General features: G+C 36.0%; 1 protein-coding gene across 2 annotated transcripts in view; it reads right to left on the bottom strand.

Annotated features, from left to right (window-relative positions):
* DOK6 (docking protein 6) overlaps positions 1-16,711 on the bottom strand; it is a 419,379-nt gene that overhangs the window by 149,450 nt on the left and 253,218 nt on the right. For both annotated transcript variants that reach the window (XM_082641623.1, XM_082641622.1), the window contains exon 4: positions 14,926-15,045. In XM_082641623.1, the coding sequence (XP_082497749.1) occupies positions 14,926-15,045 (120 nt within the window). The remainder of the gene's footprint in view (positions 1-14,925; positions 15,046-16,711) is intronic.

Here is a 16,711-nt window from a genome sequence, read left to right as displayed (position 1 = left end):
ACATCTTTGTGAGTTTGAATTTAATTGTGAATAGTGCTTTAAAGGCAGTGCTGTTGCATGAATTATTTTGAGAGGCATAACTGTGCAGCTGCAGTCTGTAAAGGATTGAGATGTTTAGAAATGTGCTATCATCCATCATGATGCTACAATCTTAAACACTGTATGTTTGCTGGTACTGAGCTGGAATTGTCCGTATAATAGAATCTTTTCAGTGGCAGGTACTTTGTAAAGCAAGGATTTTCTGATGCAAAATCAGTTATATTTAACTTAAGCACGGCAGCTTGAAACTTAATAACCATATGGACAATATTTATGTTCAAGTGCCTAGATATTCTGGGACCAAAAATAATCTAATGATTCAATATTCTACTTAGGTTGTTGACCCATGAAAGTAATATGTATATAGTTTCACAATTATTTCCCAAAGAAAAGGCAAAGTGAGATAAATTCTATAGCTGAAAAATGAAGAACATTGTCCCATTAATTATGTGCAATAAAAGGCTGTATCTATATCTACATAGACACATACATGTTCCATAAACCTTAAAATTCTTGTGTGCAAGTATCTACGTGCAGCATTAAATACATCCTTCACTTTCCCAGCACAGTTCCCTCTCCAATGGAATTACAAGTAAATCAAAAGGGTATGATCTAATATGAGAATATAAATGAAACTTGGACCCAACAGAGTGACTCAGGGCTACAGTTAATGCCTGAACAGCAATATTCTTTTCTTTGCTCAAGACACTTTTGATGAAGTTCAGCTTCTACAGTTGGAACTAACCATGTCAGTGGCATATGTTGTGCATAGGGAAAATATTGTCATTATAAAAGCGAAAAGTGAAACAGTCCTCTAAATTCTTTCCTTTCCATCAATCCCGGAGTCTGAAGAGAGCATCGGAAGACTCACTGCCAAAATGCCAAGAAATAACAACACTTTAAAAAAAATACTGAAATAATAAACATCATTAAACAATCTTACTGTTGCTTAAGACTGCACTGACCCTTGATATTCACACCCATTGTTTGTAACTGAAAAAACGGAGCATACAAGAAAATGATCCTGACATAGAGTGTCCTTCAAATGGATGTTCCATGAAAGGTTGCACATAACCTAGAGAGTATTTCAGAGGACCCAGAAGAACCATAATGTTTTCAGAGAAATGTCTGCGTGCTCTAAAGTTAGCAGATAAAACCTAACAGTAATAAACACAGAAAAAGTACAGTCATCACAACAGCCATTGGAGAAAGCTGGAAAATAATTAATACATGAATTTATTATGAGTCACATGACATAGGGCTCTACACACCAAAGTCTTTGAGGCTCATTTACGAACAAATTCAGAGTGATGGGATAACTCCCCTAAGGAGTCCTTCCAGGGCCACCTCTAGACAGCACAAAGCAGGTGAACCATACCTGGATCCCTTCTCTCTGGCCTGCCTTCTACTTTCCCACATTTTTTTTTTTTAACCTGGCAACTCAAGTAACCCCTTCTTGTTATGGTTTAGAATGCTCCTACCTTGTTTTTGATGCTATTTCTTCTATCTTAAGAAAGGAATTACCTTAAACAATTTTATTTTCAATTTTTAAATATTCAAAATTTATCTTCCTCTAATGGCTAATTTCCAAGGATTTGAGATTCAATGAAAACGTAGGCTAATTAATCCAGCAGAAAACCAGGCACATAAAGATAAGGGCAGCACATCAAGTCATCTAGCAAATTATACTTCTTTGAATTCCATTTTAACGGAAGGAAGGTTTCTGCGTTTGCTATGAAGAAATTATTTTATGCCCTTAGTAACACAAAACACATTGTTTTACTAAAACTTGTTATGTTTTCCATTGGATCATTTCAATATGAAATAGTTAAAACTGGTTCCATTAAAATGACTTTTAAAAATATTTACCTCTGTGAAATAATTCTATCAGGCAGGTTTTTTAAACCAATCTCTGATCATGTCACCTTTTTATTTAAGAAACTGCATTTGGGTTTTACTGCCTAGCGTACTGGTTTTCAGGTTTCAGTGTGCATCAAAATTACCTGGAGGGCTTGCTTCAATACAGATGGCTGGCTTGCCTCCACCGTTATTGTTTCTGATACAGTAGGTCTACGCCAGGGCTGGATAATTTACATTTCTACTTGTTCCTAGGAGATGTTAATGCTGCTGCTCTGGGGACCACACTTTGATAAGTGTCGATTTGTGAAACTCATTTAAAAATATTGCCAAGGAAGCAGCCGCATAGCACAGTGAGATCAGATCTGAGCTTTGTGACTGCCTGGAGGGGTGGGATAGGGAGGGTGGGAGGGAGGGAGACGCAAGAGGGAAGGGATATGGGAACAGATGTATATGTATAACTGATTCACTTTGTTATAAAGCAGAAACTAACACACCACTGTGAAGCAATTATACTCCAATAAAGTTGTAAAAAAAAAAAAATATTGCCAAGGAAGTAGCAGCATCCGAGAAACCATGAGGAATGCTTTTGAAAAGTGATGCTATGTTCCAGTGGAGCAAATCAGCACATTTTATTCAAAATTGTTTCCTAATCTCTGCTCAAATAAATTAATCCTATCTCAACTGACTCATGACTGACTTGTTAAGAAAGAGTTCTTATGCCAATTGGGATAAAGAAGGGAGAGAGGCATAGAAAGAAAGGGGGTATATGAAAGATAGTTTACAATTCAGCAAGATATGTATATTCCAAGTATGTCCTTTTGAGATCATCAACAATAACAATAAAAACACCATAAAGAAGCACTAAACAGCAGAGTTCCAAATAGCCAAAAGAATTAGAAAAGAAACTAGCTGTCTAAATAATGATAACAATATCCTGAAACATGAATAAAATATAAAGTCCTGTGAAGACTGGTGAATGTGTGAAGAAATAAATTTTTGAAAGGTTATGTAAAAAATATTAGTTTTAAATGTGTTCACACATATAAACTATACAATTCTAGAGTGAAAAATCCCAAACACATTGCCCATAAAACTGTATTTTGGTAAAACTTAGGTTTGTATAATGGCTGATAGATATATGAGAAAACATAATTTTATTTTAAATGGTCAAAACAATAACAAGGTGAAATATTTATAAGATGAATTGCTCTGTCCAACAAAGATGCTTACTGTTGTTGAATCTGCAGTTGCACTTACCAGGGCAGTTTTACTCTAGGGCTGGATTAAGAGGTCCAAAGGAAGAGACCATGCCCCAAATGGCCTTGACACAGGGTTAAGGTCACAACCACAAGAACAGTCTCGAGGGGGCTACAAAACAAGGTTTGGTCAAATTGAATTGGACAAGATCTGGCGAGAAAGGGTAGCTACACTCAGGAGAAATGGTCCTGGAAAAGGGATAGTGAGACCCCAGGTGATATGTGGGAGACCCTGAGAAGGACGGAGACCTTCCCTTCTCAGCCAGTGAGGTTTTACATAGATCTTGTTTAGGGCAGGAACTAACCCAATATAATATTAGCTGGAGCCTGGCAAGTGGAGGTAAGTGGAGCTTGCAGCTGCAGCAGGAAGCAGAGGATAACTGATGAGGTTTCTGACATGAAGCAAAATACCCTCCAGTGACTAGAAATAAATGAACAGAGAACAAAAGGATGATGAACCCTTCAACCAGTTTCTTGGTAATTTCCATCTTGTAACAGAAGAGATGGAACACTGGTTTTAAAGGAGAACCATGCTGAAAAACAGACATATCAGCTCAGCGAAGTTTCCTTGATAATAAATTGAAATATTAAAAAAAACAGACTTCTGGAATTTATGTATTGAATAATTTTGTGAATCTACCTCTTAGTAAACACTCAGTATCTGTGATTGCATGAATATAAAATACATCTTGTGTATATTAGCTGATTAATTAAAATAAATTTGGGAAATGTCTATTGGATGCCAGTCCATTCTTTTTTCACAGAAGGTCCTGTAAGTTTTAGCTGTTAAGCTGATTGCTGAGCAGTCTATCCCCCTCTGTCTATCCTACTTCTCCTGATACTTCAGAAGTTGTGGGTCTGAAGGTTGGGTCAAAAGAAAGGATGGAACATGGAACTAAGTATTACACCTAAATATCTGAAAAATAAGAGCTTCATAAATATTAAAACCATCAGGTTTTCCATGGGGAGAGGTTAAACTTTATAATAACTTCAGCTAAGTGGGTGAGTGTAAAGTCATACTTTTACCTTCTCTTCCTAAAATCCAAGTATGGCTCAAAAGGAGAAGCCCCACAATAAGAAAAGTGTTCTTTAGCAATTTGGTGACATCCCTAATTTTCTGAGTTTCAATTCCAGGGTCTTCCATATAGTAGAGACTTAAATATTTGTTAAAGTTCATTAATTAAAATATTTAGATATTATTAAATTAAATAACTTAAAGTTAATATTTATATACATATATCTGGTTATGTAATGATTAAAAATAGCTCTAAATGAAAGATTGGACGATGTATAATTTTGAATTTCACTTAGTTGTTTCTATCAACCAGTGTTTCCATAAAGTAAAACTCACTCTACATACAACTTACTGGTCAAAATAATTTTAAAGATTTAACAAATTATTTTATAGCAAGATAATTCAATATTTTTCTCAAAATTTCATGTGATCAGAATATTGATAGTTACGGAAGACATCTTTTCAGTTAAATTTATTACTGCAGCTAATTCATTAAAAGACCCAAACTTATTTGTCCCATCAAATGTGGAAATGAGCGTTGTCCAGTTGATGACCTTTATCTCCTTATTTAGCCACCATCAACAGCTGTGGCCGCATCCTGTATCCTGCTCGCAGATTCATCATGGTGAGAAGAATAACCACTACACCTCTAAACTCAGGTTGTCCCCTATACTCTCGTGCACACTGCTCTGGAACCAGCCTGGTCAGGACTAGATGATTCTACAGCTCTGGCAGCCTGGGTGAGAGATCAACCTCCCCATCTGGTGAACAATCCAAATTCTATGAGTGGTTCTCTTGCCTTTCCCCCTTCATTGTGCTTGGAGGGGGACAGACCCCCTCCTTTCTGCTCTTCTCCTATGAGAGAATCCTCCTCAATTAATCTTCCAGCCTGCTCTTTAGAATTTCATGGTGCTTTTCACCCATTATCCACCAATCTGGGGCTGCAGTACATTTCTGAGACAGCAAGAAAGTCCCGCTCTAGGCTCTATATTTAACAATTGTTACATACCAATTCCACACATGAAATTTTAATATTAATACTAAATTAATAAACAGTCTACTAAATGTTATTTAGTCAAAGGACCAGAGTTATTGGTCTAATATTAACCACTAATTAGTAAGTCCACAAGAATCTGGTGTTTGAAAAACTAAATGCATGCTTGGGAGTGTTGGAATTTATTAATGAGTATTCATCTCAATTTTGAATTTAGGTTCACCCCATTGTTTGATACAATATGCTTTGTTTTTAATGGTCATATGAAGTGCCACAAAATTCAACAGAACCAGATACTACTCAGAAAATAATGCGATATTTCAAGATCATTCTGAACTTTACATTCTTGTCTCCAAATGGCTGTAATATTGGGATATTGCAGTGGTCAGCCTTCAATTTCAGCAGCCTTAGAAATGGAGCCACACTGAGAAAGCAGATATTTGCACATTTAGACACATCCTGAGATCTGTATAATGCAATTAAGCCAGCAATGAAACAAAACATGATTTATGCGTGTCAAAATTTGTGGAACTCTTCAGAAATTGTGACTCCATTTCCACCAGAGTACTGAAATTTGTCAAAATTTATTTTATTATAACGTGACAATAGCAATAAATGCAGTTGCCAGGTGCCATTTGCTCAATGGACACTGTGAATTGGAATCCTTGCAATTCTTATATCAAATGGCAGCACTTTAAAAAAAAACCCAGTAATATCTTTTAATCCCCCAGGAACTAATTTATTTTTTTACAAAAAAATTACTGTTGACAGCATTTTATCTGCATTTCCAAGTAAATCATGTTCATTGTAGTAAATACAGAAAATCATTAAAAATTCAACTGCTATTATACTGTATAGAGATAATCTGTTAAAGTAATGTGTATCTTAATATACAAACATATTCACATATATTGTACTTATTATCATACAGAATATAAAGTACTGAACCCTTTATATTGCCTTTACTATAGTATAAAATTTTCAGGTGCTATTAAGGATTCCTTGGGGATATAATTTCTACTGTATAGCTATGCCATATTTCATTTAATAATTATCTATTTGATGAATATTGAAGTTAAGTCAACTTATCTGATATAAATTAGGCTATAAGAAAATAACCAACTTTCAGCTTAATTTGCTAAAAATTCACTCATTTTGTATTGAGTCATAGGGTTTACTTTATTCTTATATATACATTTTGGATCATTTTAATACCCTTGATTAAATTACATTGGGTACTAAGATCTGAATTATTGGATTAAATGCCATAAACTCTTTTAAGAACCACACACTGCCAAATTGCTTTCCAGAAATTCCTTACCAATCCATATTCCAATTAAAAAAACATATTTTAAATATTCATTTTACATAAATGTCCTCTGCCAGATTTTTAAACTAGGTTTACTATTTCTCTGTTGATTTTAAGAATTCTATATACTACAAATTTTTCCTACCATGTTTATGACAAAGACTTCATCTCAGGTTTCCTTAATTTTGTTTATGGTATTTATGGCCATAAAATGGAAAATAGTTTTAATTTTTCTAATAAGTCCTTTGTTACTGAAAGGTTAAATATTATATTACCCGCTCATAGCAGTTTTAGCATTTTATTTTTTACAGTAACTGGTATATTGAAGCACAATGAAATGTTCATATCTTATTTATGTTTATTCAGTTTTGACAAATGCACAAGACACAACTTTTCTGTCACCTCAGAAAGTTCCCTTATGCTATTTTCCAGCTGCCCATGGCCCCCAGAAGCAACTACTGATCTGATTTCTAACACTGTAGGTTATTTTTGCCTATTTTAGTAGCCTCCTGTGAGCCAGAAGCTCAGCACGGCACTAATTTATTTCCAGTTTGTGGCATTCCATTTTTATTTTTTTTTTATTTCCCTTTAACTTTTTTTGATGGTGTTTTTTGAGGAGCATAGGTTTGAATTTTGATGAAGCCCGAATTATTTCTTTTTACAGTTTTTTTTTCAGTGTTTTATATAAGAAATCTTAGCCTACCCTAAATTTGCATCCACCTTAAATTGATGTTTGAGTATGGTGTGAGGTAGGGGTTAAGGTTCATTGTTTCCTATATAGATATCCAGTCAGTCTAAAACTATTTATTAAATAAATATTCCTTTTCTCATCAAAATGACCAATAAGCTTATGAAAAAGGGCTTTGGTGCCCTTGTCAAAAATTACTGATCCATATATGTGGATCATTTTCTTTCTGTTCTGTTCCACTGACCTATTTGTCTATCCTGTCCTGATTACTGTCACTTATAATAAGTCCAGAAATTAGAAAGGGTACACATTCCAACTTGGTTCTTCCTTTTTGAGATAACTCGGCTAGTGTTGGTCCTTTGCCTTCCAAATACACTTTAAAATTAACTTGTCAAGTTCTAGAAAAAATGCCTGGCTTTCAGGATTTTTATTGGAATTGTGTTGAATCAATAGGTTACTGTAAGGAGAACTGACATCTTAACAGTATTGACTATTCCAATCATGAATGGCTTATCACTACATTTATTTAGATGTCTTTTCATTTCTCTCAGCAGTATTTAGTTTTCACGGTAGAGGTCTTTGCTGATTTTATCTCTGAGTATGTGATTTTTAAAAATGGTATTATAAATGATACTATCATATTTGTAATTGTTCACTGATAATATATATGTGATATATATGTGTGTAAATGTTATATTTATATAGATAAGTTATATCTATATAATATTTATACACACATATATACATATAAATACATACATATTAACTTTTTATCCTGCAACATCACTGAATTCAGGTAGTTGTAGTTGTTTTCTCACAGATTCCTTAGCGTTTTCAAGGTACACTATCTTAACCTCTTATTTTCTTACTAATTTTCATAATTTTAGTTTCTTTTCTTGTCATATCACACAAATTAGGACCTTAAGTAGAGTAAGTAGAATATTGAATAGAAGTGGTGAGAGAGGATATCTTTTCCCTTTTCTCACAAGGAAAGCATTCAATATTTTACCTTCAAGAATTCTATTTTCTGAAGGTTTTACATTGATGTCCATCAGTTTCCAAAAGTCCCTTCTATTCCTAGGTTTTTGAGAGTTGTTTTCATAAATGCATATTGCATTTTATCAAATGCTTTTTATGGATCAATTGTAATGATCATTTGATCTTCTCCCTTGACCTATTAATGTAGTGACACATAATGGTTGATTTCTGGGATTTTTTTTGCATTTCTGGCATACATACCAATATTGATCAGAGTGTATTATCTTGTTAAGTACTACTTTAATATTCCATTTTCTAATTTTTAAAAGGATTTTGTACTTATATGCATGAAAGATATCTGTCTGGAATTTTATTTTCTTGCATTGACTTTTTCTGGTTTCAGTATCTGGCTTATAGTGGCTTCATAAAATGAATTGTGAAATCATCCCTCCTCTTCTGTTTTCCAAAAAACTTTGCATAGGATTGATATTATTTCTTCTTTAAATAGAATTCAAGAGTGCAACTGTATGGGACTGGAGTTCGTGTATGGGAAGTTGTATAATTTTAATTTAATTTTTTTTTTAATTTTTTAAAAAATTTAAATTTCTTGAATGGACATAGGGCTCTTTAGGTTTTCTATTTTTTGTTAAGTTACTCTGGGTAATTTGAATCTCTGTTAAGTAATACAAAATTTTATTTTATTTACAAAGCCTATAATCAGAGATAATATTTTGATTTTTTCTTTTATGGCAGATGGAAATTAAAAAACATTTCCCCCGACGCTATTCCCTCCAATTTTAACATTTATTATATCATAATCTGAGCTCTGGGACTGTTATTACTACAGTTAGGATTTTAAACTGTGCTCAAAGAAAAATGTAGAGCTTTGCAAAATATATATTTAAAGTGAAAGGCTAAAATTTGATGCTCTAAACATCCACCTCAAAAGATTTGAAAAAGAACCTGTAATTAAATCCAAAACTGTGGAGCAACTGAGTGATTAGTCATAGTGAATGAGAGCAGAAATTAATACATTTTAAAACATACTGAAAAAAAGGTTTAATAAATAGGTAAATCTCTGATGATGCTGACTACGGGAAAAAAAGCCAAAAATAACCTATATGAAGTAAAAAAGGAGCTATCACTACAGTGTAGACAGGTATTAAGAAGATACTACAAGGATGTTGTGATTAAATTTATGTCAGTAATTTTGAAACTTTGTAAGAAATGCAAGAAACTTTGCAAGAAAACTTTGCAAGAGATTCCTAAAATCACTGGTAGATGTTTTGAAGCTGATTATAATCAACAGTTTATTACCCTGAGTTTTCAAACTTTAGTGCATGTTAGGTTCCTGGGGTTATTAAAATAGAGATATCTGGTCCCACATCCCAGAGATGTTTGTTTTAGAGTGTGGCTGGGGGCCCAGAATTTTCTTGTTTAACACACACTTGATGTGAATGTGACAGAGACATGCACGATATTCCAGAGAAATATGGACTTTCTTGTTAGGCACTGTTCTACTTGCTTTGCATGCTATATTTTATTTAATCCTTACAACAATCCTATGAGATGTGTACTATCAGTATCATCCCAAAGAGCAGGAATCTGAGATTCAGAGCATTTCAGTCTCTTGACCATGGCCCCAGAGCTTATGAGAAGTGGGACAGAACTTGATGATGTACTAAGTTTGTTTGGCAACATATGTTCGTCAGGTTACAGGTTTGACTTTCAAGCTTGACACCATAGTTTTACTGTAGCAGGAACAAAATGGATCACCAAAAGTTGGGTATATCAAAAATGAAATCTCGGCCCCTGAATGCTTATACTGGTGGGAGGGAGAGGAAATGGAGTTCCCCGGACTGAGCCAGAAAGTTGCAAAACTCATTCAAAAAATCAGAGTTTGGGGTCCAAAAAACTCGATACTTACTGAAATATCCAGGGGGAGAAATATAAGGTTTTATTCTGCCGGTGAAAAGGATGGAGAGTCTAATACAGTAGAAACACAGGATTAGACAATTGGAGTGAAAGAAGAAATGCAGAAGCCAAGTACAAGAATGGTAGGAAACATTCCTACCTACTCAAAGGGAACTCACAATATCCAGGAGGTCCATGAAGAGAAGCCCTAGAGAAGCTAATTTGTACTACCCGAATCTAAACAAGCTTTGGTATGAAAGTATAATGGACCACATGAATGCTCTGAATTAACAGAGCACAGAAGAGTGAGACAAATTTGAGGTCAGCGTTCTTAACTGTTTTTGAGCCACAAACCACATTAGCAGTCTGGTGACGCCATGGACTCTTCTCAGAATTATGCTTTTAAATGTATAAAATAAAATTCATAGCATTACAAAAGAAAAAAAAAGAAATCTCATTAGTGTATACTGAGGTTTTCTTTTCTTTCCTCTTTTTGTGTGTGTATATTTGTGTTTGTTTTCTGTCAAATGAGGACTCATTTAACCCAGTTTCTGGTCAAAGTTCAATCTTTGAGCTTCCTCCTCGTTTCATCCAGGCTGATTTGAAAACCCTCAGAACTGATATAGTCCCAGGTGTCAGCAGAGGAAACATGGTCCTCTTATCTGGTTCGTATGTACCCATCTCCCTATGGAGTTACTTCACTTGCTTTCCTGTGACACAGCAAGTCCTGCTTTCAGAGAGTATCTGGGGTCCAGTGGGGGCCAAAAGGAAGCCTGGGCACCCCATCCATGCCATATCAGTTTTGAGACAGTTGAGGTGTAGCTTTATCTTGTTACACCTTGCTAGGTTCTGCTGACATCTCTCCACCACATCTCTGCATCTCTTCCTATGCTTGTCATCAAACTCCATGCAGAGAATCAAATTCTTGTCTTTGTTCTTGTAGTAGCCTCCAATTTACATGAGGAGATAGAAGCATGTGTCTGTGCCCACTCAAACTCCCAGGGAAAGGGTAAGGGCAAGGCATTACCTTATTTTCAAAGTCCCTCTTTTTGCCTGTAGTTGGGAGATACCAGTAATTCTGGACTCAGCATTCTCCCCAGAAGCTTCTCCTTTCACATAATTACAAATGTTTCTGAAATTTGCATTTTTGTTATCATTGTGTTTGTATAGGGCATGTTTCCAGGGCAAAGGAAAGAGGACAGGTCCTTTGGTGCTTCAAGATATTTCTCCCAGTATGCATCTCACTTTGTAACGATATGGCCAGAGTTAGACAATGGATCACTTAGATTTGGTGGTGTAGGGAGGGAAGCACTACAAAACACCCTTGCTTTCCTTGAATCATCTCTTTCAAAGAGAGGTAGAAATATATTTGGCATTGGCCTTGATTCCATTGTAGTGCATACTGAGGACCAAATGGGAAAAGTGGTGTTTTGACCTAGTTTATTGATTATATGCAATGTCGACAGCAATCAAAGGATGGAATTAGCAATACAAGATAAGGTGAGAAGGCACATATTTAGGGCCCACTCAGGACTTTGTGTTACATCCATGAGTATCATCTTATTCTTGCCAGGATGGCTGCTCCCATCACCATCATCTTTCAGCTTTCCCTGTAGATAAGCACCTCCACTGGTTATACTGGCGTTTTCCAACCTGTTTCATGGAACAGATATGAATATCCACAAGCTATGAACAGGGGTTATGCATAGAAAAAGACAGATAGGTAAAATGAGTATGGGAAATGCCACATTATACAGAGTTAAAAAAGATCTTTATTCTAGTACTTCTCAACAGCTGTATTCTGCCCATGCATATGGTGACCATCATATAGGGTTGGTATTAATTTCCTAGGGCTGCTGTTACAAAGTACCAAAAAACTGGGTGGCTCAAGGCAACAGAAATGTATTATCTCATAGTTCTGGAGGCTAGGAGTCTGAAATCAAGGCGTTGGCCGGGCTAGGTTCTCTCTGCAGGCTTTAGAGGGAGAATCCTCCCTCGTCTCTTCTAACTCCTGGGGTTGGCCGGCAATCCTTGGCCTTCCTTGGCTGGTAGATGCACCACGCAAGTTACATGGCCGTCTCCTCTCCGTGCCTCTTCACATCATCCACCTCTGTGTCCAAATTTCCCCTCTTTATAAGGACGTATCGCATGTCATATCGGATTAGGGTTCTTTCTAATGACTTTGTTTACACTTGGTTCTCTGTAAAGATCCTATTCCCAATAAGGTCACATCCTGAGGGTTAGGACTTTGACATCTCTTATTTTGGAGGGGAACACAATCTAACTCACAATAGTGTTATATAATATTACATTCACTCTGCTGATTCCCTCACTGCAGAAGGCATATAGTAGTAGTAGGAGCAGTATGTCCTGGAACTCACTTTGGGAAATACAGGAGTGTGTGGATGGCATTTGGAAGCTCAAACATAGCTATGTGAAATTTCTTCTCCCCATGCAAAAGTTGGTTTTGCTGAGTGTTATCCCAGGGACAAAAAAAAAAAAAAAAAAAAAAATAACCTGGAACACTCTTTCATGACTAGTCATAAAGTATGTGTATATGTATGAATATGGCTTACCCCAAATCATTTTTGAAAAACTGGGGAAAAGACCCTTCAAATAGAGAAAGTTTTACTGTTACGGATGTTATTGTTTTGTCATTAACTGGCCATTTTCCAAACGAATAAAGGCCTGATAATACTGGCTTTAATTACTGATGGACATTAAGAATTTCAGACTTCCTGCCTGATTGAGAAGGCTTATTTAGAGGAATAAAAAATAAGTTTTTTTTTTAAAGGTAGTCTGCTCTGATTAGAACTGATCATACCTATACCATAGCACTTCTAATTTTATTTTAGCATGTAGATTGTATCATTTATCTCAATTCTTCACTTCCTCTCCACATTAGATCAGACTTTCTAACTCATGTCATGGCCTCACAGGTGGGGTTTACTTTTGTACCCCTTGACTTTGGGCTTGGCCATAGGATTTGCTTTGGTCAATGAATGTCAGTGGACATGACAAATGCAGAGACTTAAATTATGTTGCAAGTTTGGGCTTGATCTCTTGCCCTAATGTTTTTGTTTTGGGAACATGCCTTAGGTAGCCATTAGCATCAGGAGGAAGAGATATACACGGAAGAGATGTAGACATCATGTGCAGCTTGGAGCCAATCTCAGCATTACTCAGCCTAAATCCAATGAACCCTAGCCAACCCACCTATGCATGAATGATAAAGACACACTTCCAGATCTGTGCTATTGAGATTCTGTGTGACCAAGAACACAGCATTATTTTAAAAAACATTGATCAATACACCTTGTTTGTAGGTTTGTCTCCCTCACTGTTCTGTGAGCTTTTTAAAAGTAATGGCCCTATTTTATATAATTCTACATTTCCTCGGCTTAGTTCTTGCATAGCATAGCCTCAAAAATGTTTGATGGGTGAAGAATGAATGAGTGAGTGACATAAAAGGGACTCTGAGTGGAATGTAGGGAGCATGGTTACTATGGCAACCTAAGTAAATAATTTAGAAACAACACTGGAATACTGCTTTGCTTCTGCAGAAAGGTTATACACACATTCTTAGGCTAAAAGTAGGAATTCATGCCAATTCTAGACCATTCATAAGCAGGGACTTTTGGTTCTGAAAAAAACTAAACCCTCAAATCTGACTCTGCATTAACCAGACGGCAAAGTCTGAGGTTATTTTTCCATTTTGTTTTGGATAATGACCTCTTGTATCAATAGCAAAATGGACATATCCTTGAGTCTACTTCCAACTGTAACAGCAGGAACTTCACACAAGTGACTCGCTTCTTGGTTGTGATGCTTACTTCTGCTATTAATGATTAACATGAAACATTTGTTTTCTAGAATTGGTATTATGTATTGTGACTCCTTTCTAAATAACTATGATTTTAACACCTTACATTAATATTTTCTAAGGTCAGCATAGGCTATCTTAAATACAACTGAAAGATGTGAAGATTCTGCAAGTTGTAAGAATTTAAAGTTCAAAATGTCTACTTAGTCTGCACTCTTTTTTGTGGCAGTGTTATCTGAAGTCTAAGAATAAGTTTGTGTGTGTGTGTGTGTACTTGTGTTCCCTTATTTTCACCTATACTATGTGGGATTCTGAATCAATAGGAAAGCAGCTGACAGCACTAGATGAAAAGTGATTATAGCAAAGAATTTAATCAATAACCACTTTTATCTTAGCAACATACATTACACATTTAAAAATTAATTGCACAAATGTTTACTCTTTGCTAGTCTCAGAGTAAATAAGGCCAAGCTGTTTGAAGAGTCAGAAAAACACTAGAGGAGAAGTAGCAATTTTGAATGTCAGAAAAAAAATGCTGTGGTCAGGACTGAGCAGTGAGTCTTCCCTTGATGACGGGATACCACAAGATCACCACAAGCCACCATAATGTAATTTATTACATCAATTCTCCACACATGCATGTGTATCTCATCTCTTAGGAGAAATTTCAAACTAAATCCCAGCATATCACTGGTAAAACATTAAAATAATGTTTCTGATGAATAAGAAATTATAGAATTTAACACTAAAATGCCTTAAGGAAAAAACCTAAATCTGTGATGACAAATCTTTCATAAAGGATTGATTCCAATCTGAACATATTAATGACTTAAAACATGTATTAGGAAGTTAAAGAATTTGTTTATATTAAGAGGTGTTATGATTAAAAACTATGGAAGGACAGCTTTAAAAGTTCCTTAACAGCTGAGGTTGATCAGTTTACTTTCCCTAAGACTGGTCTGAAACATTTCTGAGGTCCTTTCCACTTTCAAAGTTCTATAACTCCCAGTGCACTTTAAAAGAAAGGAAGGATGGAGACGCACACTCACCATTCTGTTCCCGCTGCACTCCTGCCGCCAAGAGATCAGGCTCCCCGAGGCTGATGTCATTCAGCCTGGTCCCCAGACACTCCATGCAGAGATGCTTGCACCACTCCTCGGCCTCCAGCTCTGAAAATGAGCACATGCCATGGAAGTCAGGCAAGGCTACAGAGGAATGATGGAGAAAGAATGTTTCCTGAACCAGTTTCCCAGGTAAGTGGTGAGCATTAAAAAATCTACCTTAAGAAAACTAAAAAGCTATATTTAAGCAGTGAAATAAAACAATCTCCACAATTGTTTCCCTTGACATTATAACATTGTATTTTAAAGTTATTTTAAGTTATTCCAATGCACTTTATCTTATTTATAAATAATAGACTGAGATTTGTTTACTATCCAGTATATTTTAGATTGATTTAATTTGAGGAAAGAATTTACTTGGAAAAATTAAATACAAAATAAAAATATATAAGTGAATAGCTGAAAAATGTCGAACTAGATTAAACACATGACTGCACTCCTGAATGTAACTTGGATTTGTGCGGACTGAAGGTCTGATCCCCGTCATTCTGAACTGCAGTGGATCATAGATCAGCAAAAGAATGTGATCGATTTCCTTTTACAAATCTCAAAAGTAGACCATCCTCACTTAAAAAAATTTAGGGAGAGGATATTAAAAATAACTTTCCCCTTTAGAAAACTCCAATTATCTAAGATATTGATTAGATCACTCTCTTTATTCCCATTACTCTTTATTCCCATTACTTCCCGACTTCTCTATATTTGCGGTTTTTCTTTGCTTGAAACCTTTGAATACCTTACACCTACATAAAATCTTGTAGTATCGAATGCTTTCACAATCATGGATGAATTTGATCCTAATATAAGCCCTCTGTGCATGAGATGACTAAGGATTAGTGTCATAACTGGGTCTCATATCCTATCATGGGTCAGCACCAAGACAGAATTGGAACCCAAGCCTTCTAACTATTTTTATATGCAGAGATCCGAAAGGTTAGACATTTTGGGCCAAGCCCCCAAATCACTGCACAGAAATTGGATAAGAGCTTTCCACTGACACTCATCCAGAGAAATTTCTGACTTTTTCACATAGCGTAAGTCTGTACTAGAGCAGTTTAATATAGATTTCCTTCAAACCTCTTGCCCCCCTCCGTGGATGACATTGCAGCCTTTGCCCTGGCATTTTGAACTCCCCATAAAAACGTTATCTGTGACACGTTTTCTTGACTCCAAGGATATGAGTATCAACGGCTCTGCTCCACAGCCAGCGTCATCAAACCTGGGGAATGCTTTCTCGCCGTGCTCTGTCACAGCGCCTTAGCATCAAAAATGGGTTTGATCAATGGGATGTCAAGCCGTATTTGTCACTTTTTCTTAGTTTTATCAAGACCATAGAATGTTGTTAGAAAATAAAGAAAAAGAACACGCAGTCTCCCACGGAGTTCTATTCTGACGAAAATAACGCTTCCGATGTTCAAATCACAAAAGTGATTTTTCCTTGCAAAAGCTATGGTTTGCATCCTTCAGGGATTGTCCTCTGTGGTGTCAGACACAGCATGTGCCCAAGGAGGAAGCAGATTCTCATGTGGGCCAGGCCTGGCTCCTTGTCTGGCTGGTGGGCTTTTCCTCATTAACCCAGAAAACAATCCCTTCTGATCCCAGGGCCTCTAATACAATAAAAAGGCATTGCTGAGGCTCACAGCTTTCTAAAAAAAAAACAAAAACGTTTTATCTTCTGGTGAGGGAATGCCAGCCTTCACAGAAAAATTTTACA

Source organism: Mesoplodon mirus (assembly GCF_964341445.2).
Source record: "Mesoplodon mirus genome assembly, chromosome: 13".
Taxonomy (NCBI): Eukaryota; Metazoa; Chordata; class Mammalia; order Artiodactyla; family Ziphiidae; genus Mesoplodon; species Mesoplodon mirus.
This window is presented reverse-complemented; position numbering and strand designations above follow the sequence as displayed.